Source organism: Indicator indicator, chromosome 3, assembly GCF_027791375.1.
Source record: "Indicator indicator isolate 239-I01 chromosome 3, UM_Iind_1.1, whole genome shotgun sequence".
In the NCBI taxonomy this organism is placed as follows: Eukaryota; Metazoa; Chordata; class Aves; order Piciformes; family Indicatoridae; genus Indicator; species Indicator indicator.
This window is the reverse complement of record NC_072012.1, coordinates 11,676,261-11,701,967: the sequence shown is the minus strand read 5'-3', so window position 1 is coordinate 11,701,967 and position 25,707 is coordinate 11,676,261. Positions and strand designations below refer to the sequence as shown.

Below are 25,707 nucleotides of genomic sequence, written 5' to 3'. Positions count from 1 at the left end.
TGATAAACTTCTTTAAGAATCAGTGCATGAGTGAATAGATCTCTCCTGCAAAGCTTCAAAACAAAACCAATTACTGGCCCAATTTTTTGTCACCTCCTTTCCATTTAAGCAGACTTCTTTCAAACTTTCTCCTAATCCAAAGGAACATGATGCCTTCACTGCTGTCACTTCTCTTTCTTCCTCTTGCTGCTGATGAGTTCGTAGTAATTCTGCCTGTAGTAGTCACTACTTGAAGCAGCCAAAGGGAAATGGGTCTTGTGGATACCTTGGTTGTTAAGATCATGTCTTCTCAACTGTGATGTAAGAGCCTGGGACAGCTCAAGTCTACTAAAGCACAAGTCTTGTGAGGAGCAGCTGAGGGAGTTGTTCAGCCTGAAGAAAAAGAGGCTGAGGGAAGACAATCTCAACTCTCTACAACTCTCTGAAAGGAGGTTGCAATGAAGTGGGCGTTGGTCTCTTCTCACAAGTAACAAGTGATAGGACAAGAGTAAATGGCCACAAGTTGTGCCAGTGGAGGTTTAGATTGAACATGAGGAAAACTTTATTCACAGAAAAGGTTGTCAAGCCCTGAGAAAAGCTTCCTAGGGAAGTGGTAGAGTCCCATCCCTGGAGGGCATTAAAAGCCATGTAGATGTGGTGCTGAAGGACATGGTTTAGTGGTGGAATTGGCAGTGCTGGGTAAACGATTGGACTTAATGACCTTAAAGCTCTCTTCCAGCTAAAATGATTACATGCTTCTATTTCATTCTCACTTCAGCCATTCAAGATATCATAGAATCTTAGAATTGTTTCACTTGGGAAAGACAACTAAGATCATTGAGTCTAACCATTGACCCAACACCATCATGATGACTACACCATGTTCCAGGTGCCATGTCTACATGTTTTTTGAACATCTCTGGGGATGGGGATGCCACCACCTCCCTGGGCAGCCTGTTCCAATGCCTGACCACTCTTGCAGGAAAGAAATTTTTCCTAATACCCAACCTAAACCTCCCCTGACACAACTTAAGCCCATTTCCTCATTTCAGTTTTTACAACCCTGACACACAGATACCAATTTATGTTCATAGACCCCACTCATCAGCTAGCAGGGACAGGGCTAAGCATTCCACTTCCTAGAAAGAAAGGTTTGAGCTTGATGAAACATAGGAGCATGGTCTTTATGGACAGAAAACAGGGCTGAGAACAAGACTCGAAACTCTTGAGAGCATCCCTTTATGAAAACTGCTACATTGAATATAATGTAGAATCATAGAACCACAGAATGGTTTGGATTGAAAGGGACCTTAAAGACCGTCTAGTTCCTGGCCTTGAACACCTACTGAGAGTGAGCATCTATAACTTCCCTGGGCAACCTGTTCCAGTGTCTCACCCCACCTTAGGAAGAGAATTTCTTCCTAATCTCCAGTCTAAATCTCCCCTCTTTCAGCTTCAATCCATTCCCTCTCATCCTATCACTACAACCTTGGTAAAAAGTCCCTCCCCAGCTTTCTTGTAGGTCTCTTCAGGTACTGGAAGGCCACTAAAAGGTGTCCCTGGGTCCTGCACGTTTACCACCTGAAAGTTTGCCACTAGTTTTTCCCTGTAGCAGGGAGAGATGTAAGCACAGTTTTCTTTTGCTCTCCCTCCCCATCTTTCCTGTAACTCATTTGTTTAATTAAAGAGAAGAACCCAAACACGATGCCTTTACAAAATCAAACCATCATGCCTTTCTATGTTGACAGCGATTGATTTTGTTGTCTTAACCCTACCACTCTCTTCTGTGAACAGATGTCAAAAGGCAGGCTAAGACACTAGCAGAATCTTTCCATTAATATTCTGGAGTGGTTGGCCAGACAAAGGGACCTGATTGAGCATATTATAGTAGCTGAGAACTTGGCAAGGGGAGAAAGGAAAGGAACAAGTCATGCCTCCATTCGTATAATTAGTTTTTAAAGCTCTGAAGGCAATTTGGCAGCAGGGCCAGTGTGAAATACTCTGCCCTTATCGCTTTATAAAGGTTAGCCTCCAGTTCATTACTGAAACAGATATGCTGGTGATAAAACCCAAAGATGTTTCATTTCCAGGTTTGCCTTTGAGGAGGAAAAGCAATGTACAAAAGAGCTTCAGATCTGGTCACACTTGAGTTAGAGCAGGATTTCTTGGTGTTCACTGCAGCTCTGCAGCACAAGGTGTGGGGAGGGGCAAGGGGCACTGTAAACCCGAGGGAAATGCTACAGGCCTGGGGCAGGATGGCTGGAAAGTTGCCCAGCAAAAAAGGACATGGGGTGCTGTGCAGCCCTCTGAACATGAGCCAGCAATGTGCTCAGGTAGCCAAGAAGGTCAACAGCATCCTGGCCTGGATCAGGAATAGTGTGGCCAGCAGGAGTAGGGAAGTGATTGTGCCCCTGTGCTGGGCACTGGTGAGGCCATGCCTTGAATACTGGGTTCAACTTTGGGCCCCTCACTCCAAGAAGGACATTGAGGTGCTGGAGCACATCCAGAGAAGGGTAACAAAACTGGTGAAGTGTCTGGAGAACAACCTGAGATTATTTAGCCTGGAGAAAAGGAGGCTGAGGGGAGACTTTGTTGCTCTGTCCAGCTCTCTGAAAGGAGGTTGAACTGAGGTGGGGGTTGGTCTCTTCTCCCTAGTATTGAGTGATAGAACAAGAGGAAATGGCCTGAAATTGTGCCAGGGGAGGTTTAGGTTGGATATTAGGAGAAAAGTTCTTTCCTGCAAGAGTGGTCAGGCATTGGAACAGACTGCCCAGGGAGGTGGTGGAGTCACCATCCCTGGAGGTATTCAAGAAATATGTGGACGTGGTACTTCTAGACATGGTTTAATGGCCGTGGTGGTCTTAGTTTGATGGTTGGACTCAGTGATCATAGAGGTCTCTTTCAACTGAAGCAATTCTATGATTCTATCAATCAACCTCTTTGGAGAGCTGAGGAAGGTATGATGGTAGTTCACAGGGCAACAATTTTGCGTGGAAACCTCGTGTTGATCTGAAGATTGTACTGCAACACAGATTATTCTGACTGCTGGTTGGACTTTATGGCCTTGGAGGTATTTTCCAACGTTAATGATTCTTTGATCTGAGACGGTAAACATGCATTAGGAGGGGGTTGGTGATTCCAGCAAGCTCCTAAATACTGAACTTGGGCTCAGATTCTGAGGCTGAAGTTAATGGAGCAATCAAAAACCTCTTCTCAGCATCACCATGTCCCACATTACATGTCCTTTCACTGTTTTGTGGGTTTTTTTAGGGAGGTGAGGCTGGTGAGATGCTGCAACAGGTTGCCCATGGAAGTTGTAGATGCCCTACCCCTGGGAGTGTTCAAGGCCAGGTGGGATGGGACTTTGACCAACCTAGCCTAGTAGAAGGTGTCCCTGCTCATGGCAGAGAACTTGTAACTAAATCATCTTTAAGGTCTTTTCCAACCCAAGCCATTCTTTGATTCCATGACTCTATAACCATGGCTGCAGAGCGCTCCAGTGACCTGCTGCTTTCTCCCCTGTATCTCATGTTCGCTTGAGGATGCTTATCCTCACTTGCTCAGCATCAAAAGGACGGGATTTGGGCTGGATTTGGGTGTTTTTGAGAATTTCCTATGTTCTCAACCTGAATCCAGGAAGAATCTTCCAGTTTCAGATTCATTAATCCTACAGATTGTGTTGTCTGTTGAGGTGTGTGCAGCAATGCCCACCTCTTCCAGTGTATTTTTTGTGGGTAATGACTGTGCCCCTAAACTGTGTAGCAGGGAAGAGTCTAAAGGAAACTACAAAGATGCTGAGGGGTCTGGAGCATCTCAGTGAGGAGAAAAGGCTGAGAGCCCTGGGGCTGTTGAGCCTGGAGAAGAGCAGCCTGAGAGGAGATCTGATCAATGCTCAGCAAGAGTTAAAGGGGGGGGGGTTAAGAGGATGTCACCAGACCCTTTTCAGTGGTGCCCAGGGACAGGACAAGGAGCAACAGGTGCAAACAGGCACACAGGAAGTTCCATGTGACCATGAGGAAAAACTTGTTGACTTTGAGGGTGATGGAGCCCTGGATCAGGCTACCCAGAGAAGCTGTATGGTCTCCTTCTCTGGGGAGATTCCAAACCCTGAACGTTGTGATCCTGGACAGCCTGGTCTGGGTGACCCTGATTTAGCAGTGAGGCTGAACAAGATAATCTCCAGAGGTCCCTTCCAACCCCCACCATGCTGGGATTCTGAGATGGAGGGAGAAGAAACACAAAGATTCAGCTTCCCCACAAAGATTTAATAACAGCTCCTGCTTTAACAAGATTATGTATCACTAAATCACATCATTGGAACTACACAGTATGTGCTCCAAGACACTCCTTTGTCTGCTGTGATAAACTATATCATATCCCCTTAACGAGATCAGAATATTCAAATAAATTTAAGGGAGGGGATGGCATATGATGTTAGAGCTTCAAATTGTCAATTACCCATGTCTACTTTTTGACAGTGTGGCGACCTCACAGCAGCTGTTTGGAGCTAGTCCCTAATAGAGATGCACAAATTGTTGTTGAGAATTTCCAAATCCCAACAAACCTCAAATCTGGGTCATTTTTAGGATGGGATAAATCTCCAGTCCTTTAAAGCCAAATACCATAGGTTCAGGGGGTGAATTTCTATCCTCTGAGGCTCCTTTGCAGCAGCTTTTCATCAGGACCACTGTGCTGTTTGGATGTGTTACAAGATATGTCCTTCATGTCCTGAATTTTTAAAATACCTTCACGTGCTGGATCTTTGAAGCAAGTGAAGCAGCATCTTCTGCAGGATGATGGCTGGGCTGGGTTTTATTGTTCTCACGGCAGCAAATTATTTTAGAGGGCTTCCCATTGCAGGAAAAGCCCACATGGGTTCTTGGATTTGGTGCTTGTAGTATTTCTTTGTGATTGTTAAACAAATTCTGGTGCATGATGAAGCAACAAACCACCTTTTGTCTATTTCTTTATAAATATGAACAGAAAGGGAATTTCTTTGAATTAATCAAGTGGAAATCTGTCTGCCTGGGTACTTCCTACATGCAGTTTTTAAGCAGCATTTCCAGCCTGACTCTGTGCCTCAGATGCAGGAACAGATTTTTTTGCATGACATAAATACATAAAAAATTCTACTGATCCAAAAGTCCTGATGCATAGCAAGGTCATCAAGGGCCAGCGATGTGGCCTTATGGCCAAGAAGACCCCAGGTGTCCTGGGAGGCATTAAGAAGAGTGTGACCAGCAGGTCAAGGGTGGTTCTCCTCCACCTCTACTCTGCCGGAGTGAGACCATAGCTGCAGTCCTGAGTCCAGTTCTGGGCTCCCCAGTTCAAGAGATGGGGAACTGATGCAGAAAATCCAGCAGAGACTGTAAAGATGCTGAGGGGCCTGGGGCACCTCTGTGAGGAGGAAAGGCTGAGAGCCCTGGGGCTGTTTAGCCTGAGGAAGAGCAGCTCGGGAGGGGATCTTCTCAATGCTCAGCAAGAGCTAAAGGCAGGGGTCAAGAGGATATCACCAGACCCTTTTCAGTGGTGCCCAGTGACAGGACAAGGGGCAACAGGCACAAAATGGACCACAGGAAGTTGCACATAATATAAGGAAAATCTTTGCCGTGAGGGTGTTGGAGCCCTGGAGCAGGCTGCCCAGTGAGGCTGTGGAATCTCTTCTGGAGAGATCCCAAACCCACCTGGACACTGTGATCCTGGGCAACCTGCTGTGGGTGCCCCTGCTTCAGCAGGGAGGTTGGACTAGATGAACTCAGGAGGTTTCATTTGAGCATGAGGAGAAATTTCTTTGCCTTGAGGGTGCCAAAGCCTTGGAGCAGGCTGCCCTAAGAGGTTGTGGAGACTTTCAAACCCAGTCTGGACACATTCCTCTGTGGCCTGCCCTAGGTAATCCTGCTTTGGTGGGGGGCATTGGACTCAGGGATCTCCAGAAGTCACTTCCTACTCCTGCCATTCTGTGATTCTTCTCTGAAGCATCTGATGCTCAGCAGAAAGCACCTGTCTGAGGTCTGCAATCAAGAGGGTGCGAGAAGAGACGGGAGGTCCTCATTGGGTTAGTGTGTTCCAGGAGGGGTTTCTAAGGATCTTGATTGATGTCCCCCTGTCCTCCTCCATCTCCATGTACCCTCCCAGTGAGTTCTTTCCTTGGTGTTATTTTCTGAAGGATAATTGACACTAATTCCTTGGCAGTAATAAGAGAGGAGCAGTAAATGAACGTAAAGCAGCTGCCAAAGGTACATCAGAGACCTCCTTCCTCATTCTGCAGTATTGATGTGGACACTTGGCTGCTTTTCAGCTCTGCTCTGGTGTGGTCAGAGTGTCTTAAACGTAGCACAGGTCCTTTCGATTTATCACACTGGCTCTTCCTTGGCCTTTCTTCCCTTGCATAAGAGTTTCCTGTCCTCTCATATTTGCATATTCTGAAATATGGAAGCCTGGTACACTGTCATCAGTCCCTCTGGTTCCAAGCAGTTTAGCTCAATAGGCTGTTGAACTTAATTAAAAACATCACCAGTGCTTTTGGTTACTGGAGGAGAGGAAGGGGAAGCTGCTTCACCAGTGCCCTGTCCAGGGGAACAATCCCTGCCCTGGACCTGCTGGCCAGACTATTGCTGATCTAGGACAGTATGCTGGTGGCCTTCTTGGCCACCTGGACACATGCTGGCCCATCTTCAGCAGGCTACTGACCAGCACCCCCAGGTCCTTTTCCTCTGGGCAGCTTTCCAGCCACTCTTCTCCAAGCATGTGGCATTTTGTAGGCTTGTTGTGACCTGAGTGCAGGATACAGCAGCACTTGGTCTTGTTGAACCTCATCCCATTTGCTTTGGCTCATTGATCCAGCCTGTCCTGAGCCTTCTGTACAGCCTCTCTACTCTCAAGCTGATTAACACACCCACGTGGTGCTGTCTCCAAACTTCCTAAGGGTGCACTTGATCCCCTTGTTCAGATCACTGATAAAGATATTGAAGAGAGCTGGCTCAAATTCTGAGACCTGGAGAGCACCACATGGTTATGAAGATTTTGCACTTTCTAAAATACATCATCTCTGTGACTGGAAATTTCCATCTTTGGGTGCTCACCCATAGCTGCAGGATCTTTTGTTGTTCTCAGAAGCTCTGGCTAAGTCCAAAGCAGTCTTTATAGGTAAAGTAGGATGGCATTTGACTTTTCAAAATTGTGTTAATTCAAACCAGTGAACCATCAAAAACTCATAAATTAAATGCAGATCTCTTTGTGTGTGCTGGCTCTGTCTTGGATACACACAGATGTCACAGGTACTGGCTGAGAAACTGTGTGAGAATTTAAGGGCTGAAGATGCTGTTTTAATGGAGGTATTCAAGAGAGCAGAGTTAAGGTTGGGTTTGCAGTTGGTTTGAGTTTTTACATCCTTCCCATTAAGTGTTTAGCCTTGCAAATTTAATAAAGACAAAGAAAGGCAGGTAGTGAATAATCTCTCAAGCAAGCTTCCAGAACACTGATGAAGATTTGCTTCAGGGAGATGCTTGCTAACAGAAGGTTTGTATTGAAATTGCAGGAATCCACCAGAACTCTTTAAAGTTATCTTCTAAATGTGAGTTAGTTACAATCATAGAATGGTTTGGATTGGAAGAGACTTTTAAGAGAATCTTAAAGATGAGCAGGGACACCTTCCACTAGACCAGGTTGATCAAAGCTCCATCCAACCTGGCCTTGAACACTTCTTGGGGTTCTTACTTGCTGAAGGTTGTTTCAGTTACAGGTTTCAGTTCATAAAGGGGTGAATTGGGGGTTTTGTAGTCAAGAATTTGTATTAAATACAAACAATATATTTACTGTCCTTTTGATACAAGCTTATGTTCTTTCAAAGTGAGTGGCAAAATCACATTCATCCCAACAACATTTTAGAATCATAGAATCAGTCAGGGTTGGAAGGGACCACAAGGATCATCTAGTTCCAACCCCCCTGCCTTTGGCGGGGGGGGTATACCTTCCTGTAGAAGACCTTTTTTGTATTCCTTCCAGGATCAAAAATAGGAAATACACTATGCTTTGTATTTTAGAGATTTTCCCCAACCCAGCTGCAGGCACTGTATTATTCATGCCCAAGGTATCCATCCAGAGCTGTGCCAAAATCATTTCTCTGTGTGTAGGAAGGCAGAAGAGTTGTCCCTGTGCTAAAATGGGATTTGTAATCGCAGTTGTGGGCAGTGGTGTGGTAGTGACTCCACATTTAACAGCTCTCAAATTCTGGATCCCAAAACAAATGCTTTTTTTCTATGGCATTTTGTACTGGAAAGTTGTGTTAATGAAGGTAGAAATTCTCCAACTGTTTCATTTCTTACTTTTCCAAGTGATTGATGGTAACTGTCAGTGGGATTTGATAGTCTAATTCCATGGGAGTGGTTTGGTTGGAGAAGATTATCTGTGAAGTGTTTTCTACTCCACAGGAACAGATGAGACTCTCCAAATGTTTGTGGGTGGGTAGAGCTAAGTGAGGTGTTTCTTGTTTGCTGTAAAAGTGATTAATGTGTTTTACTTGAAAGAATGATCTTGCTTTATCTGAAAAAATCTGTCCTAGCCTGGCTATGAGTTTGTCCACCTGGTTCAGGCTTTTATTCACTATCAGATGCCCATTTGGACTTTGGATAGGGTACTCAGCTGCCATCACTCCTCAGAGCTTTCCAGATTTTTATGACTAAGAAATGTCCAATTAGGGAAGCTCAGAATTACAGAATTGTTTTGGTTGGAAGAGACCTTTAAGATCATAAAGTCCAACTGTTAATGCAGCACCGCCAGGTCACCACTAAACCATGTCCCTCAGCACCACATCTCCACTGCTTTTCAATCCCTGCAGGATGGGGAGTCTACCACTGCCCTGGGCAGCCTGTTCCTGGGATTAATAACCTTTTGGTGGAAGAAATTGCATCTTTTGTCCAACCCAACCCTTCCCAGGGCAAATTGAGACCATTTCCTTTTGCCCTGTTACCTGGGAGAAGAGACTGACCCTCCCCACCTGACTCTGTCCTCCTTTCAGGGAGTTGTAGAGTGCCAGAAGGTCTCCCCTCAGACTCCTTTTCTCCATACTGAGCAACCCCAGTTCCCTCAGCTGATCCTCACAAGACTTGTGCCAAATTTGGTCTCCTCTGCAAACCTACTGAGGGTGCTCTCCATCCTCTCATGGAGTTCATTGATGTCCATTATTGTTAAGATCTTTCCTGAAGTTGAAAAAGGTTTTCATATATTGCCGGCAGCCATAGCAGAGACACTGCCCCTGGAGGAGTGGGACATGGCACTTTGGAACATAGTTTAATAACCATGGTGGTCTTAGGTTGGTGGTTGGAGTTGAAGACAATAGAGGTCTTTTCTAACCAAAACAATTCCGTGATTCTATGAAAATTAACCCTATCTTACTGAGAGGAAAAACAGCTGAATTATTACTGCCATAAGCCATTGGATTTGGAGATATTCCTGTGTTTCGGTTCTCAGTCACATCCAACAAGTTAGGAGTCCTCCCAAACCATCATATGTGGGATACAGCCTATGGCAGCATATTTTTTATTGTCAAGCAGAAGAAAATCCTCAGAGTTTTTTGTTTGTTTGTTTTTCAATGAAGGCTATTTTTATGTTGTGCCTTTTATGAATTCAACTGAGCAATTTAAAACCATTTCAGGGTTTGGGTTTTTTCTTTTTTTCCTTTTTTTTTTTTTAATTTTCTCTCAAGTGACAGTGATGTCTCACAAATCTAGGGAGACACTGGCAATAAAACTGCTTCGATAATATCTAAAATGCTGCTGATGGGATTATTTTGCTGCAGCTATTATACTCAGCAGCATGATTCCTCATTGTAACTTCATAAAAGAGCTAATGACAGGAAAGGGAGGTTTACAAAGTTAAATGAAAGTGGAATGCAAATTCCTGACAGAAAGAGGAACTGATGATGGGAAGAGTGTACTGAGGACCATGATAGATGTCCCATCACTGAGAGTCTCACAATGAAATGCACTTGGTTGCAGCCAGGAGCTCTTGTAATTGATGTAGGAACCATGTCCTGATTCTTTCCATCCTCACAGTACGCAGAAAGTCATAGAATCACAGAACAGTAGGGGGTGGAAGGGACCTCTGGCTGTCTTACGTAGGGTTATCAGTTGGACTTGGTGATCCTGAGGGTCTTCTCCAACCTGAATGTTTCTGTCATTCTGTTATAGAATCATAGAATCATTTAGGTTGGAAGAGACTTTCAGTATCAGCTACTCCTCATAGGGCTTCTGCTCCAGACCCTTCTCCAGCTTCACTGCCTTCTCTGGCCTTGCTCCAGCACCTCAATGTCCTTCCTGGAGTGAGAGGCCCAAAACTGAACCAAGGGTTCGAGGTATGGCCTCACCAGTGCCCAGTATAGGGCAATGATCTCTGCCCTGGTCCTGCTGGCCACACTATTGCTGATCCAAGTCAGGATGCTGGTGGCCTTCCTGGCCACCTGGGCACACACTGGCTCATCTTCAGCTGCTGTCAACCAGCATTCCTAGGTCTTTTTCTGCCGGGCAGCTTCCAGCCACTCTGCCCAAAGGCTATAGCTCTGCATAGGGCTTTTGTGATTCAAGGGCATGTCCTGGCACTTGGGCTTGTTGAACCTCATCCCACTGGCTTCAACCCATCAATCCACCCTGTCCAGATTCCTCTGTAAAGAATCTCTGCCTTCAAGTAGATCAACACGTCTGCCCAACTTAGTGTCATCTGCAGCCTTTAGCGAGGATGCCTCCGTCCCCTCATCCAGGTCATTGGTAAAGATAGTAAACAGAACTGGCTCCCAGCAGTGAGATCTGGGGAGCACCACTTGTGTCTCACCACCAACTGGATTTATCTCCATTCACCACCACACTTTGGTCTTGGTTATTCAACCAATTTTTTATCCAGCAGGTACACACCTCAAAAGAACTTTTTTCAGCTTTTTTTTTTGGGTAAACACATTTGTCTTGCTCATCAGTTTTCAGCAAGTGCTATCTCTGTGCAAGTAAAATAATGAATGGGCTGGTAGTCAAAGTCATTTCTTTGTCACTTGGTCATGATAAGCCTTCAGGTTTCACAGGAGGTTTCTTGTGATATGTGGAAAAACAAAGTCAGTCAGGGATTGGAAAGGCTGATTTACATGGAAAGATTAAAAGCACTGTGTGTTATTTATACATATCCCAGGGAGACATGGGAAGCACCTTCATGTCTCATCAAGGTGCCAGAGTTGGGTGGGGAGGAGAGGTGTGGGAGTTGATTGGGATGAAGTTTGGAACTGTGAGGAATGAGGTGAAATTCAGAGGTTGTAAATGCAGGGACAAGGACAGAAAAATCCTCCCTGAGAGAGAGGTGTCATGAACAGCAGGATATTTTAAGCACTTTAATAAAACTTCAAAACCTCCACCAGACAATGTTCTTGTGACCCCATGCTGGAACAGTTCTGCGCTGGCTGGTTTGACTTCCCTATGTGTAACTAGTGTCTCTTCTTCATTGTCCTGTGCTGTTTCTGAGGGTGGCTTTGGTTTGCATTTCAGGGCTGCTTTCGGCAAAGAGTCAGAAGTTCTCATTGGCAACCTGGGAGATAAACTCATCCCTCAACAGGAGATCCTGCGGGACGTCAGTGACCTGAAGGCCTTGGCCAACATGCATGAGAGCCTGGAGTGGTTAGCAGGACGCACCAAGGCAGCCTTCTCCAACCTCTCAGCCACACAGAGTAAGTAGCTCCCATAGGAGAATCTGTCTTGGAAGTGGCAACCAGCATAACTATGGACTGTAGCATGAGTAGGCATCTTTTGTTCTTGATTTCAAAGTGGGCTGAAGTCAGAGGGAAGCAGAAAGCAAAGAAGCTTCATCTCTTTCTTCCTGCTGGATGCTGTGGTGGGCACCACGTGAAAGTGCCAGGAGCATCACTCGTAGCATAAGTTCTGAAGAGTCTTTCGCTGCTTAGAACTTTTTATCTGACCCTGCTAATGACACAGCGTGGGAGCAGGTGCAGGTGCTGGGGCAGGTTTGGTTTTCTTCAAAGCATGGCTGAATATTTAAATATCTGTGTGGATTATAAATTCAGTCAAGAAATTGAACAGCTTTTAATGAGAAATGTTCTAACCTGCATGTTACTGGGACACTGATGGTCAGCCTGCAAAGGCAGGAGCAACCCTTGGTGAACAGAGGTGCCAGGAGGGCAGAGACAGCAGGCCCTGGAGACACCACATCTGCTCCTGGCTGTCAAGGATTGCCCACACTACCTTTGTGAGATCATTTCACTTCTCAGTGCTTCAGCTTTTTCTCCTTCCCCCAGGGAATAGTGATTTTTTCATTTTTTTTTCTGTCTGGAAAGTGTTAGAGACATGATTAGTGTTGCTTCTCATCTCATCACTGTCACTGACATTGTCTGCGAGGGGTCATGTTCAGCAGAGGGTTGTGGCTGTGCCCAGAAGTGGAGCTCAGCATAAACATCCCTCAGCTCTGCTGATTTCCACTGATGCCTTTCCACTGTTGTTAACTCATAAGGAGTCACCTATAACTCAGATGATATGGGGTTAAGCTTTTCCTAGGGCCAGGGCTTTGGGTCTCACCTGCCAACCAAAACATTCCCCATAGCTGTCCTGTGTCAGAAGCTGACCCTGGTGAGGTGGCCATGCATTTGTTAGAGCACTTCATGTTGCCCTAGGTCCCTGTAGTGAAACCTGCTCTAGGTGAAGCTATTCTGGCAGGGAAGTTGAGCTACATGATCTTCAGAGGTTACTCCCAACCCCTCTCATTCTGTGATTCTGTGTTTTACAACATCTCCATTTGTCCAGCAGTTATATTAAATGCAGCTGTCTCAGGTGTAGAAGGAGGCATCTACACTGTGCTGGTAATGAGGAGCAGAGGGGAAGAAGAGCACAACATAAAAAAATCCACACAGCTTGGTGAGATCCCTGAAAGGTTGTAGAAGTCCCTCCCTCGGAAATATTCAAGGACAGGCTGGGCAAAACTCAGAGCAACCTGCTCTAGCTGCAGATGTCACTTCTGACTGCAGGGGAGGTCTTTAAAGGTCCCTTCCAACCCAAACCATTCTATGACTATGATTCCAGCGTACATGGGGATGTAGTGAGGACAGATATTTCTGCAGTTTGTAGTGCAGATACAGAGCAGAGCCCTGGGGGAAGGTGCCCACAGAGGAGCAGGACTGTGGGCAGCCAGGTCTTCTGAGCTATCATGGGAATTTGGCACAGAAAATCACCTCAGCCTCATTTTCAGGGAAGTGATGGGGGAGATTTGGGTGGTGCTAAATAAAGTTGTGATGTTATATCTTCTTTAAAATAATTGTCCCTTGGCAGCAGAGCATCTCTGGTTGACTGACAATCCTTCCTGTGGTTTATAACTCTACCCTGGAGTAGGACCTTTCAGCTCTTTTAACTCTTTAAAATCCTTAAGGTCCTTGAAACTCCAGCTGTCCATGATCAGTTTGGTGGAATCTAGAAGGATAATTAAGATTATGCAATCAGCTAACAATTAAAGACCCAAAATGCTATAGGTAGCTTTAATATTCCTGTAACCCATACTTTGAGTTCTAAATACCAGAGTGGTAAGAAGAATTACTGTGCCCTCACAGCATGTGCTTCAGGTGGTAAAAAATAAATAAAAGAAACCAAAACCAATGGTAAATGCTATCAAGTTCAGTACCCAAATATTTTCCACACTAGAAAGTTTTCCAGTGGAAAAGGACCTAGGGGTGCTGGCTGACAGCCAGCTGAAGATGAGCCAGCATGAGCTCGAGTGGCTAAGGAGGCCAAAGGCATCTTGGCCTGTATCGGGAATAGTGTGGCCAGCAAGAGTAGGGAAGTGATTGTGCCCCTGTGCTGGGCACTGGTGAAGCCACACCTCAAATCGTTACTCCAAGAAGGACATTGAGGTGGTGGAGCATGTCCAGAGAAGGGCAATAAAGCTGGTGAAGGGTCTGGTGAAGTGCAGCAGAGGGAACTGGGGTTGTTTAGTTTGGAGAAGAGGAGGCTCTTAAAGGAGGATGTAGTGAGGTGGGCATTGGTGTTTTCTGCCTAGTGTCAGGTGACAGAATGAGAGGAAATGGCCTGAAATTGTGCCAGGGGAGGTTTAGGTTGGATATTAGGAAAAATTTCTTTCCTGAAAGAGTGGTCAGGCATTGGAACAGGCTGCCCAGGGAGGTGGTGGAGTCACCATCCTTGGAGGTGTTCAAGAAACGTGTGGACATGGCGCTCTAGGACATGGTTTAATGGCCATGGTGATGTCAGTTTGACAGTTGGACTCGACAATCTTAGAGGTCTTTTCCAAACAAAAACAATTCTGTGATTCTATGATTTATTCACGGAACTTTAGTTACTGGGAGAGTTCCTGGTGCTGAAGGAGTTGTGCTCTGTCAGTTAAAGTTGTTAAGAGTAAAAACATCATTTATAATCTCAGTTCTAGTTGAAACTCAGATTTGTTAATAAATCAATACTTTCCAAACACAAAAAGGGCACAAGTGTGACTTTCATGCAGTGGCGAGGCTGTTACAGGCAGCACTGAATAAACACAAAGTATAAAGTGTAGTATTTCACTTGGCAGCCTCCTCCTGACAATAAAAATTCATCTTCCTTTTTAATAACTTTACACCAACACACTGAAATGTCTGTACACAAATGCGAGGCGTATCTGAAACAAGAGGAAGAAGGAGCAGTGTTAGAAAATGATAGAGGCTGCCGACCTTGTGGTTAGAAATGAAAGCTGGTGGAGCAGATCTCGTAAATGGAACATGATAGAGCTGAGTGCAATATGTGTATGGGAGAGGGAAAATGTGGTGCCATGGGGCAGAGGTGGTGATGGAAGTCAGATGTATTTGCAAATCCAGCAAACTACAGTGATACAGAGGGGAGTGCAATTCTTTTGAGCAAGAATAAACAGTAGAGGAAAATGAGATGAGTTGTCTCCTTCCATCCCACCTGGAGAGGAGAAGAGCAATGCAAAAGATGAGAAGATTGGAAGACCTGCCATATGAGGGAAGGCTGAGAGAACTGGGTTTGTTCAGCCTTGAGAAGAGAAGGATTAGGGGAGACCTTATCACCACCTACCAGTACAAAAAAGGCTGGCTACTAGAAGGATGGAGACTCCCTTTTTACAAGGAGCCATATGGAAAAGACAAGGGGTGATGGGGACAAGTTACTCCTGGGGAAGTTCCCATTTGACTCCCAAAGAAAATGTTTCCTCGTGAAAACAGCCAGGCATTGGAACGATCTCCCAAGGGAAGTAGTGGATTCCCCTGCACTGGACAGTTTGAAGTCTCAGCTTGACAGGGTGCTGGGCCAGCTCATTTAAACTACACCATCACCTAGAAAGTTTGGACCAGATGGTCTTTGACGTCACTTCCAACCTTGCATTCTGTGATATCTGTGATAAATGTGCTCAGACTGAGCTGGGAGGAAGACAAATTACAACTAGCTCTTGTTTCAAAGATTCATACAATGTTAATGCTCAACTGTCAAACAAGTAATTTTGTTCTTTCTGTTGTGGTTTGATCACCCTGATTTCTACTGTCAAAAGGATGGTGAGCTGTCTTCAGCTCCTGAAAGCTGTCGTAGCATGTTAGAGGTCTGGTATCATCATGGGGACCTATCAGAAAGATGGGGACAGACTTTTTAGCAGCACCTGTGTTGGCAGGACAAGAGCTGATGGTTTTAAACTAGAAGAGGAGAGCTTTAGACTGGATCTAAGGAATAAACTGTTTACATTTGAGGGTGGTGAGACCCTGGCCCAGGCTGCCCAGAGAGATGGTAGATGCCCCATCTATGGAGCCATTCCAGGTCAGGTTGTTTGTGGCTCTGAGAAACTTGGTTTGGTTGCAGATGTCCCTGCTGGCTGCAGTGGGGTTGGACTAGATGACCTTTGGTGGTCCCTTCCAACCCAAACTAGTCTGTGATTCTGTGATCTGAATTGTTGAGCTGGAAGCCCAGAGCAAGTTAATGAGCATCAGAAGGAAGGAGGGAAACAACTGACCAAAAGTAAAGCTAATTAAAGGAGTTTTCTGCCTTACACTGAAGTTCACCAAATTCAGATTCAGATTGCCCTAGGTGTGGCCACCTTTGTCATTCCAGCTTTGGTAACTTTGACTTGAAGACATGCCCATGTGAAACCCATGCATTCCAGCTCAAGACAACTGGAATCTGTGGTCTGTCACATTCAAGTCAATGGGCCATCAGTCACTCAGCTCACTTTTTGGGTAGCTGACTTTGGGCAGATGGTTGTATTCCTCTGAGCAACCCTTTCTTCTGCTTTATTCTTCTTCTTGGACTAGATGCTTGAACAAGAGCAGTAATCTGATTACCTAGCAGCAGTGGTGGAACTTTGTCTTCCATATTTACCACATTTAGAGCCACTTCATGGTGAGAACACATGTCCAGATCTTTGATTGTTTCTCTTTTCTGTCCCAGAAATCTGAGATTAAATCTTGGTCTCATTCAGAGCATCATCCAAGTGCTTAGTGAGGGATTTGTACCAGAACTTTTAGTGCAATGCCATCATATCTCCAACAGGTCCATGCCATGGTGGTGGTGGCCCTGTATTCTATTCCTTCCCTATAACAGGCTGGTAGCTTTTACAGCAAAGCTTCCTTGGCTGCAGATGAGCATTTTGTAGGCATAAGTATTCAGAAACCACAGGGTGGAGTTGGGCAAATACAGATATGTTTTGGCATATCATAAGAAGAGGGCTGCCTGTTGGTGGCTTTTTGGTTGGGCTGTCGAAATGCCCCTTCCTAGAGGTAAAAATTCAATACCCTTTGGCTGTGGATACACCACAATTATCACTCGTTTAAAAACAGGCTGCTAATGGAGTGGTTTATCATGCTGGGCAGTCTCTGCATCCTTCATTATTTAGTGTTTGCTAAGCTGATGGCTATTCCAGAGCTCTTCCCTTATCTGCACTCCTTCAGAATTGGATTTTTTGTTTTCCAAACCAGTCAGATATGACAAAGTCATTTTCTTTCACTCTTGTCTTTTGAGGTAATACAAACTTCTTTTTTAACAATAACCATTTAAGGATTAAAGTTGCTGGAAGAAGATGAATTAAATGAGGAAATCAGGGAAATTTTAAATAGGTTTCGTATGAAAATGGAAGTAAGGTTTCCTCTCCTCTTCCTCACCTGCTTCTCTGCTTTGTCATATGCAGTTACAGCATTGATTCATCCTTTTCTGTTGCTGGAGCTTCAGCTGTCTGAAACCCTCTGAATATTTTACAAAGAAGGAATTATTATGCACAATGAAGGAGCTGGGACAATCTTTACATGTTTGAGGTGGTTGCATGCTGTGTGTAGGTAGGAAGATGAAAGGTTCACCATTAGCTTATTGGGTTGCAGCTACCCTTTTAAATTCAGCCTGTTGTTGCCATCTTGTGACTTCAGATCGTTGTAGTCAGCAGTTAATGACAGGCTTGAACAGTGAGTTTGAAGTGACTTTCTCACAGAGCTCACATTAAAAAGGATAATTTTTAAGTTGTAGATGACTTATTGGAAATCAGATTTTTGCCTGTGCACCCTGTGTCCATGTATGTTTAGAGATCAGTAGATACACTTGCATCCACCCAAAGGTTTCCTCAGTCTGTAATGTCCAGGAGAGGTTTAGGTTGGGTATTAGGAAAAAAATTGTTTCCTGAAAGATTGGTCAGGCATTGGAGCAGGCTGCCCAGGGAGGTGGTGGAGTCACCGTCCCTGGAGGTGCTCAAGAAACCTGTGGGCATGGCACTTTGGAACGTGGTTTAATGGCCATGGTGGTGTTAGGTTGATGGTTGGACTTTATCTTAGAGTTATTTTCCAACCAAAACAATTCTATGATTCTAAGCTTTCTCTCCACTACCTGCTTGTCCCATTGCAGCTCATGTCTATGGAATGACAGAGCTGGGTCTGTGCTCTGTCGATCTGCATTAGACACAGAGGTAATTAATGCATGTTTGGTTAAGGCAGCTGCATGCAGGTTGAATGAGACGCATGGAAGTGCCACACTCCCTATCCATAGAGGGGGTTTGCATAGACCTTTGGGAGAATGTGGCTTTCCAGCTCTCCCTCCTCATTTCACACTAGCTGTATTCAGGGGGAGTGTGAAGAGGCCCAGTTCCAAGCAGGACACTGCCTGCCTCCCTCAGCCATGACCCTCCTGCCCCCACCTCTGCCACCATCCCCACCGTGACAGTCGTAAGCAGGGGTTTTAAGTGATGTCGATATGTCAAAGTGATGCAGATGCCAATATGAGGATTGGGAGATAAATCCCTCTTGTTCTTCGAAATAAGTCCTTTTCCATTGGATTCTTATTTGTTGATTTGTTTCTTTTCAATCACCCAAGCAATTGAAATCTTACTTTGCACCACACAAAAAGCCAACATGGAGTTTGTTACTGTCTTAGGCTTTATCCAGGAATGCAACAATTCTCCTGAGGACTCGTAATTCACACTGCGCTGTAGTCCTGTAGTTTCCAGATTGGAGGACTCAATCTCATGTGGGTTGGTGAATCAGCTGGGTTCAGCTACAGGAATACTAAGAAGTCACAGTGGAGACACTACCAGCAAAACTTAGGAGTTATTGGCTTCTACAGAAGGATGTGGACAGGCTGAATCCATGGTCTGAGGCCAGTGGGAAGAAGGTCAACAAGGACAGGTGCTGGGTCCTGCACTTGGGTCATGATAACCCCATGAATGCTCCAGGCTTGGGGCAAAGTGCTGGAAACTGCCTGGTGGAACAGGGCCTGGCTAGCATTGGTCAGCAGCCAGCTGAGGATGAGCCATTGTGTGCCCAGGCGGACAGGAAGGCCACCAGCATCCTGGATTGCATCAGCAATAGTGTAAACAGCAGGACCAGGGCAGGGATTGTCCTGCTGTACAGCACATTGGTGAGGCCGCACCTCAAATCCTGGGTTCAGTTTTGGGCCCCTCACTCTAAGAAGGACATTGAGGTGCTGGAGTGGTCAAAAGAAGAGCAATGAAGCTGGTGAAGGGTCTGGAGAATTAGTCTTACGAGGACCAACTGAGGGAATTGGAGTTGTTTAGCTTGGAGAAAAAGGAGGCTGAGGGAACACCTCCCTCTTCACAGCTTCCTGGAGGAGGTTGGAGTAAGAAGTGATAGGAGAAGAGAAAATGGCCTCAAGTTGCACCAGTGGAGGTTTAGGTTGGAAATGAGGAACAATTTCTTCCCTGGAAGGGTTTGTCAAGGCTTGGAACAGGCTACCCGCCATCCCTGGAGGGGTTTTGAAGTTGTGTAGTTGTGGTGCTGAGGGACATGGTTTAGTGGTGATCTGGCAGTTCTGGATTAACAGTTGGACTTGAAGATCTTAGAATTCCTTTTCCACCAACATTATTCTATGGTGATTTTATTTATGTTGCAAAAAGAGCTTGGCTCCTCCCTGGCAGCTCTGTCAGAATGCAGCTGGGTCTGCTCATGTGTGGAGGTGTTCTAAAATGAGGAGATTGCAAGGTGTGCAATCTGAAGTATTTTAAAGATACATTCAGCCTTCTACCTTCTTTCTACAAGGTGCTTCCAAAGCTGTGTATTTTCCCTTGTTCAGAGGTGCTTTCACCACAGAATGGTGGTCAGTCTCTTTTTCAGTGGTGCCCTGTGATAGGATGAAGAGCAGTGCACACAAATTGGAACACAAAAAGCTCCACCTCAGCATGAGGAAAAACTTCTTCACTGTCAGGGTGCTGGAACACTGGAACAGGCTGCCCAGAGAGGTTGTGGAGTCTCCTTCTCTAGAGCCTTTCAAGACCCATCTGATCACATTTCTGTGTGGCCTGCCCTAGATCATCCTGCTTTGGTAGGAGGATTGGACTCGATACCCTCCAGAGGTCCCTTCCAACCCTTACCATTCTATGATTCTATAATTCTATGAAAGGGCAACATGTGGAGGCCCCATCCCTGGAAACATTCCAGGATGGGGCTCTGAGCAACCTGATCTGGTTGAAGATGTTCCTGCTGACTGCAGAGGGGTTGGACTAGATGCCCCTTCCAACCCAGACCGTTCTGTGATTCTGTGAAGACCTCATCCCCACTTCTTCTGCAGCTGGGAAGCACCTCACCCTCTAGACTTGCAGCAGTTCAGGTGCTACAACTTCATTCAAAAGCAGGGAGAGAGCAAAAAAGGGGGTTGTGCTACAGCTTTTACCAAATAGTGCAGCTGTCCATCACTGCTGGCTCTTATTAATGGTGATACTGAACATTTCTATCACGTTTTCCAGACATAGATCTCAAACTGCTTTGAAAAGGTTAGTGAAGGCCATTACAGGATCGAGACTATCTTGGACCACTTTGCAGCCAGAGGGTCAACCTCTCCTTTTGCCTGGCTCTCTGTGTGCCTTCTCGTACTGAAGCAGGCTTTGATGGAGAACAGAAAGCATCCCACCACACTTGAGAGAGCGATGCCTTTTAAATTGCTGATGGATCCCCTTTAAAACACTCTGCCAGAGCAGAGGAGCTGTAATTTACAGTCACTTGAAGGCCGCTTTCTGCTGATGGAGTGGTGGAATGGGGGTCTTGATACAAATGAAAATCAAGCCCTATGTGGTTGGAAAATTGATGCCTTTCATTTTGCAATCAGGTGGTGAACTCAGATGGGTCTTTGTGTTTAACCCTCACGTTTCTAATGAACTGAAATCAGGTCTGAAATGGGGTGATACTGCTCTCAAGTTGGAGCTTATTTTATTTTCTTTGCTGTCACTGAACGTGTAGCACAGCTCACTGTATTGATTGCTCGTGGGGAGCTTTTTTTATTTTTTCTGTAGAGAGCTATTAATAGAGAACCTTACTTAAAAGCCAAAGTAAAGATGATCAACACATGCCTGACCTCACACAGGAAAAGGACTTTGTGCTCTGGCTTTAGTGTTGCAAGAAAAGTTAGTTTCATTCTAAACCAGAAAAGCTGCAGATTTCTAACCAATAAAAAAAATCTGCCATTGACTTTAAAAGATAAAATTTGAGGGCTTGTATTACTTGCTGAGTATCTGTTGCTTCACAGAATCACAGAATGGTTTGGGCTGGAAGGGACCTTAAAAATCATCTAGTTCCAACAATTCTGCTATGTGCAGGGACACCTTCAACTAGACCAGATTGCTCAAACCCCCATCCAAACCTGGCCTTCAACACTTCTAGGGACAGAACATCCACAACCTTTCTGTTCAACCTGTTCCACTGTGTCATCACTATCAGTAAGGAATTTCTTCCTAATATTTAAACTAAATCTACCCTCTTCCAGTTTGAAACTGTTACTCCTTGTCCTATCACTGCACTCCCTGGTAAAGAGTTCCTCTTCACCTGTCCTGCAGCCCCCTTTTAACTACTAGTAAATCTCTATAAGGTCTTCCCCAGTGCCTTCTCCAGGCTGAACAATCCCAACTCTTTCAGCTTGTCCTCACAGCAAAGTTGTTCATTCTCTCTAATCATCTACCTGAAAGGATGTTGTAGTGAGGTGGGCCTTGGTCTCTTCTCCCTAGTATCAAGTGATAGGACAAGAAGAAATGGCATCAAGTTGTGCCAGGGGAGATAGAGTTTAATTTAGGAAAATTTTCTTTACTGAGAGAGTGGTCAGGCATAGGAACAGGCTGCCCAGGGAGGTGGTAGAGTCACCATCCCTGCAGGTGTTCAAAAAACGTTTGGACATGGCACTTTGGGACATGGTTTAATGACCATGGGATCTCATGTTGATAGTTGGACTCTCTGATCTTAGAGATCTTCTCCAACCAAAACAATTCTATGCTTCTATAACAGATTCTTTTGGTTTGATGATGAAATGTCATAGCTTAAATGTGAGCCTACATTGCTGGATCTCAGGGAATGAAACCGCAGTTACCAGCCAACTAAAAGCTGTTGTTTTCTTGTCAAAGTCACCTCGTTGTGCCTTTCAGTGGCTTTTTCCCTTTGAACATCTGCAGTGAAGCTGTTCTTACGGGTTAGTGGTTGGACCTTTCCCCAGCCTCAACATTTTACATTAAATATTTAAGGGTTAGAAAACGAGATGCTGTTTTTCTGACCTGGATGCTCACCATTTCTGTTTTTCACTCTCACAGAATAGACACACCACCATGAGGCAGTCCCAGCACTGATCTGGTGCCATGGGGTCAGCACTTAGCTTACTGTCATGATTACACTAATTACTCTCATTCCATCTTTCTTTCCTCCCACCCACCAGCCTTAAACGCAGGGGATTGTCATGTAAATAAGTGACCTAATTAGCAGTGCTTTCAAAACATTTTGCAACGAGGATCCCTCATGAGTGATACCAGCAAGTCAAAGTTTTAATGGAAATAACTCCAAACAACCTGCTGTCCACTCTGCTTGGCTCAATGCATTAGGGTCTGTTTATCTCTTCTGAAGAAAACGGCTCATTGGTGTTAGAGATTAATAGCAGTAGGTTCACCTGCTTCTCCTTGGTTTGATGGAGACAATCAAGATGTGGGACATGTTAATATCATAGCATCATAGAATCATAGAGGCAGAGAATCAGAGCATCATAGAATCATTTGCACTGGAAAACACCTCCAAGATCACCAAGTCCAACCATCAACCCAAACCTACTGTGGCCACCAAACCATGTCCCAAAGTGCCATATCCACATGCCCCTTGAGCCCCTTCAGGGACTAGCCCTGCCACCCCTACTGTCCTTTGCTTTAACACTGGTTATACATAAAGTGGGACTTTTTTTACATTTCATTCCTCAGATAGATTAATTAGCCCAGTTTCAAATTTGTCTTATCGCAATATGGAAAAGAAGAAGTTTCACTGAGTTATTGGACATCATCCATTAAAATTATGTAAAAACACATCAGGCTGAGTTCTCCAGTTTTGCACTTCTTCTAAATCTCCTCATCACTAGACAGGTCCTCACTCTCTGTATACATAATGTGGAAGGGGCAAAATCTTTGCAAGCTAGGTGACCAGACTCAAAAGTATGGTCAATTGCTGAGGATGCCAGCTGACAGTCATGCTTTGCCATGGCATGTGGGTATTGGATCATTCTGATCTAACCAGCATTTATATTCACATGGGACTTAGGGAAGATGACTCTTAAATAAGCAGGACTTGTAGGGAAGTCCGATGTGTTGGACAGTAAGAAAAATTTCTTCCATGAAAGGGCTGTCAAGCCCTGGAACAGGCTGCCCAGAGCAGTGGTGGAGTCCCCATCCCTGGAAGGGTTCAAAAGCTGTGGACATGTGCTGCTGAGGGACATGGTTTAGTGGTGGCCTGGCGGTGTTGGGTTAACAGTTGGACTTGATGATCTTAAAGGTCTCTTCCAACCAAAACAGTTCTCTGATTCTAAATCAAGTCACTTCTGAGCTAATAGGATCCAGCCCAAGAAATAATATTTCTGAGAGTGGTAGGGAAGGGGAAAGTTACTTTATAAATTACTGAAAACAGAAAAATTCAACACGGGAGTTTTTCTAGTTGTGGAGCACTGGAACAACAAACCTTGGACTTTCCAAAGAGATCTTTCCATACTGAAAGTCTTCAAATGGTCTAAGTTTCCTGCTCTTAGTTTCACTTCTTTTCCTTCAGTGAAAAACTCCAGTTCTTCAGAGTTTTGTAAATTAACCGAGAGGTTTGGGTTCGTTTTCTTTTCTTTTCTTTTCAAGCCTATTCCAGACTTGAATGCAAAGTGCTCAAAGAAAAATGTTGTTCACCCTGGAGAAGAAAAGGCTGCAAGCAGATCTTCCTGTGGCCTTTCAGTACTTAAAGGTACAGGGTCTCTTGTGACAGGACAAGAGGTGATGGTTTGAAACTAAAAGAGGCAGATTTAGATTGGATCTAAGGAAGACATTTTTTACATATGAGTGTGATGAAACACTAGCCCAAGTTACCCACAGTGGTGGTAGATGCCCCACACTGGAACCATTCCAGATCGGGTTGTTTGGGTCTCTGAGTCAGTCTGCTCTAGTTGAAGATGTCTCTGCCCACTGCAGGGAGGTTGGACTAGATGACCTTTATGGTCCATTCCAACCCAAACTATCTTTTAATTCTATGATTCTGTCACAAAGCTAGAACCTCCTGCCACACGTTTTGCCCTGTCCTTCTAGCTCAGACACACCATTTTTTCCCTCTGATAATACCTTTCCCAAGGCTGCATATTTGCAGCAAGTAATGGAAAACAAAGCACTTTTAGAGGAGTTATTGCCTTTTGAAAAGTGCTAATTTCCTTGCGAAATGTATGCCTGCCAGCAGAGGCAGACGAGGAGCTCTGCAGGCAGCTCTAACGAGACAATTCATTAACTAGCAAGTGTACACACGCCATAAAAAACATTAATTCACAAAATGAAAAACTAATAGAGTGTTTAGCCTGTTCTTTATCACTGGTGACAGCCCGTGCTCTCCTCATCAGTAGTGTTTGCTGAACTGATGGGGACTGCAGCCCAAGCTGCTTATCACCAATGAGGTCACAGTGCTTTTCTCCACCGCTCTGCCTTGGCCTCTCTCCTGCACTTGACTTCTCACATGGAGTGAAGGGCAGAGAGGCCTGGAAGGAAGATCTCTTCAGTTTTCTTTTACTTTTCACAGGTTCTCCTTCCTTCTCCTCCTCATCTGAACTTCAAGGAGACTTGCAAGGGAAAATCCCTTCCTTAAGGATCATAGAATCACAGGTTGGTTTGGAATGGACCTTTAAAGGTCATCTAGTCCAAACCCCCCTGCAGTGAGCAGGGACATCTGCAACTAGAGCAGGCTGCTCAGAGCCCCAAACATCCTGACCCAGAATGGTTCCAGGATTGGGGCGTCTACCAATCTCCCCAGGCACCCTGTGCCAGAGTTTCACCACTATCAGCATAAAAAATGTCTTCCTTCTCTCTAGTCTTAATCTCCCTTTTTACTTTAAAACCATCACCCTGTGTCTTGTCACAAGAGACCCTGTGCTCATCTTTCTTAGAGGCCCCCTTTAAGTACTGGAGGACCACAATAGGGTCTCCTTGGAGGCTTCTCTTGTCCAGGCTGAATAACCCCAACTCACTCAGCTTGGCCTCACAGCAGAGGTGTTCTGATTCACTGGTCCTGATTCACTCCAGAGCTGGACACAGTATCTTCCTATACAGTCCTGGCTGCCTCTGCTAGAGAATAAGTTTCATTTGCTGTGAGTAATACTATGAGAAGCTCTCCATGAACTTGATTTCTCTTTACTCCTGCTTGGTTTTTAAGTGTTGGCACAACTCTGTCCTGTTGACACCAGTGAGTTTGCAAGGTCATGACCTCTGCAGCATGTCCTTTCTTGGTATTTGTTTTGTGTTAACAAGAACCCCTGCTGTCTCCTGTGTGTCTCCATTAATCAATGCAGCCCACATGTGCACAGTAAATGTTCTCCATATCTCAGAGCTTTGCAGGGGTCAGGGTCAAGGAGGAGGGTTGGGGCCACTGCATGGGGGACTCAGAGCTTGACTTAAGTAGGACCTGACCATCATCACCTCTGCTCATCAGTTCCTGTGTTTGTTTGTAGAGACAAGTGTCTGTACAAACAGCATCTGTAGAGACAAACTGATCTCAGAGTCAAGAGTTAATTTTACTCATCATTGTGAAAACGAACATGATCTTTGAGGTCTCTTCCAACCTTCTTGATTCTATGATTCTATGATTCTATGATCAGACCTCTGATGTGCAGAGCCACCATCTGCATGGCTTAAGGAACTACCTGTGGTTTGGAGGATGTATGAAGAAGACAACCAACATAAAAAATCCAAGTGTTAGATGACAGATATGTTGGAGGTGGGACTAGATGAGCTTCCAAGGTCCCTTTCAAC

General features: G+C 45.0%; 1 protein-coding gene across 1 annotated transcript in view; it reads left to right on the top strand.

Moving 5' to 3' along the window:
• The window catches only part of EXOC4 (exocyst complex component 4), a 469,162-nt gene that overhangs the window by 394,622 nt on the left and 48,833 nt on the right, over positions 1-25,707 (top strand). Inside the window, exon 14 of the mRNA XM_054399834.1 lies at positions 11,499-11,677. Coding sequence (XP_054255809.1) covers positions 11,499-11,677 — 179 coding nt within the window. The remainder of the gene's footprint in view (positions 1-11,498; positions 11,678-25,707) is intronic.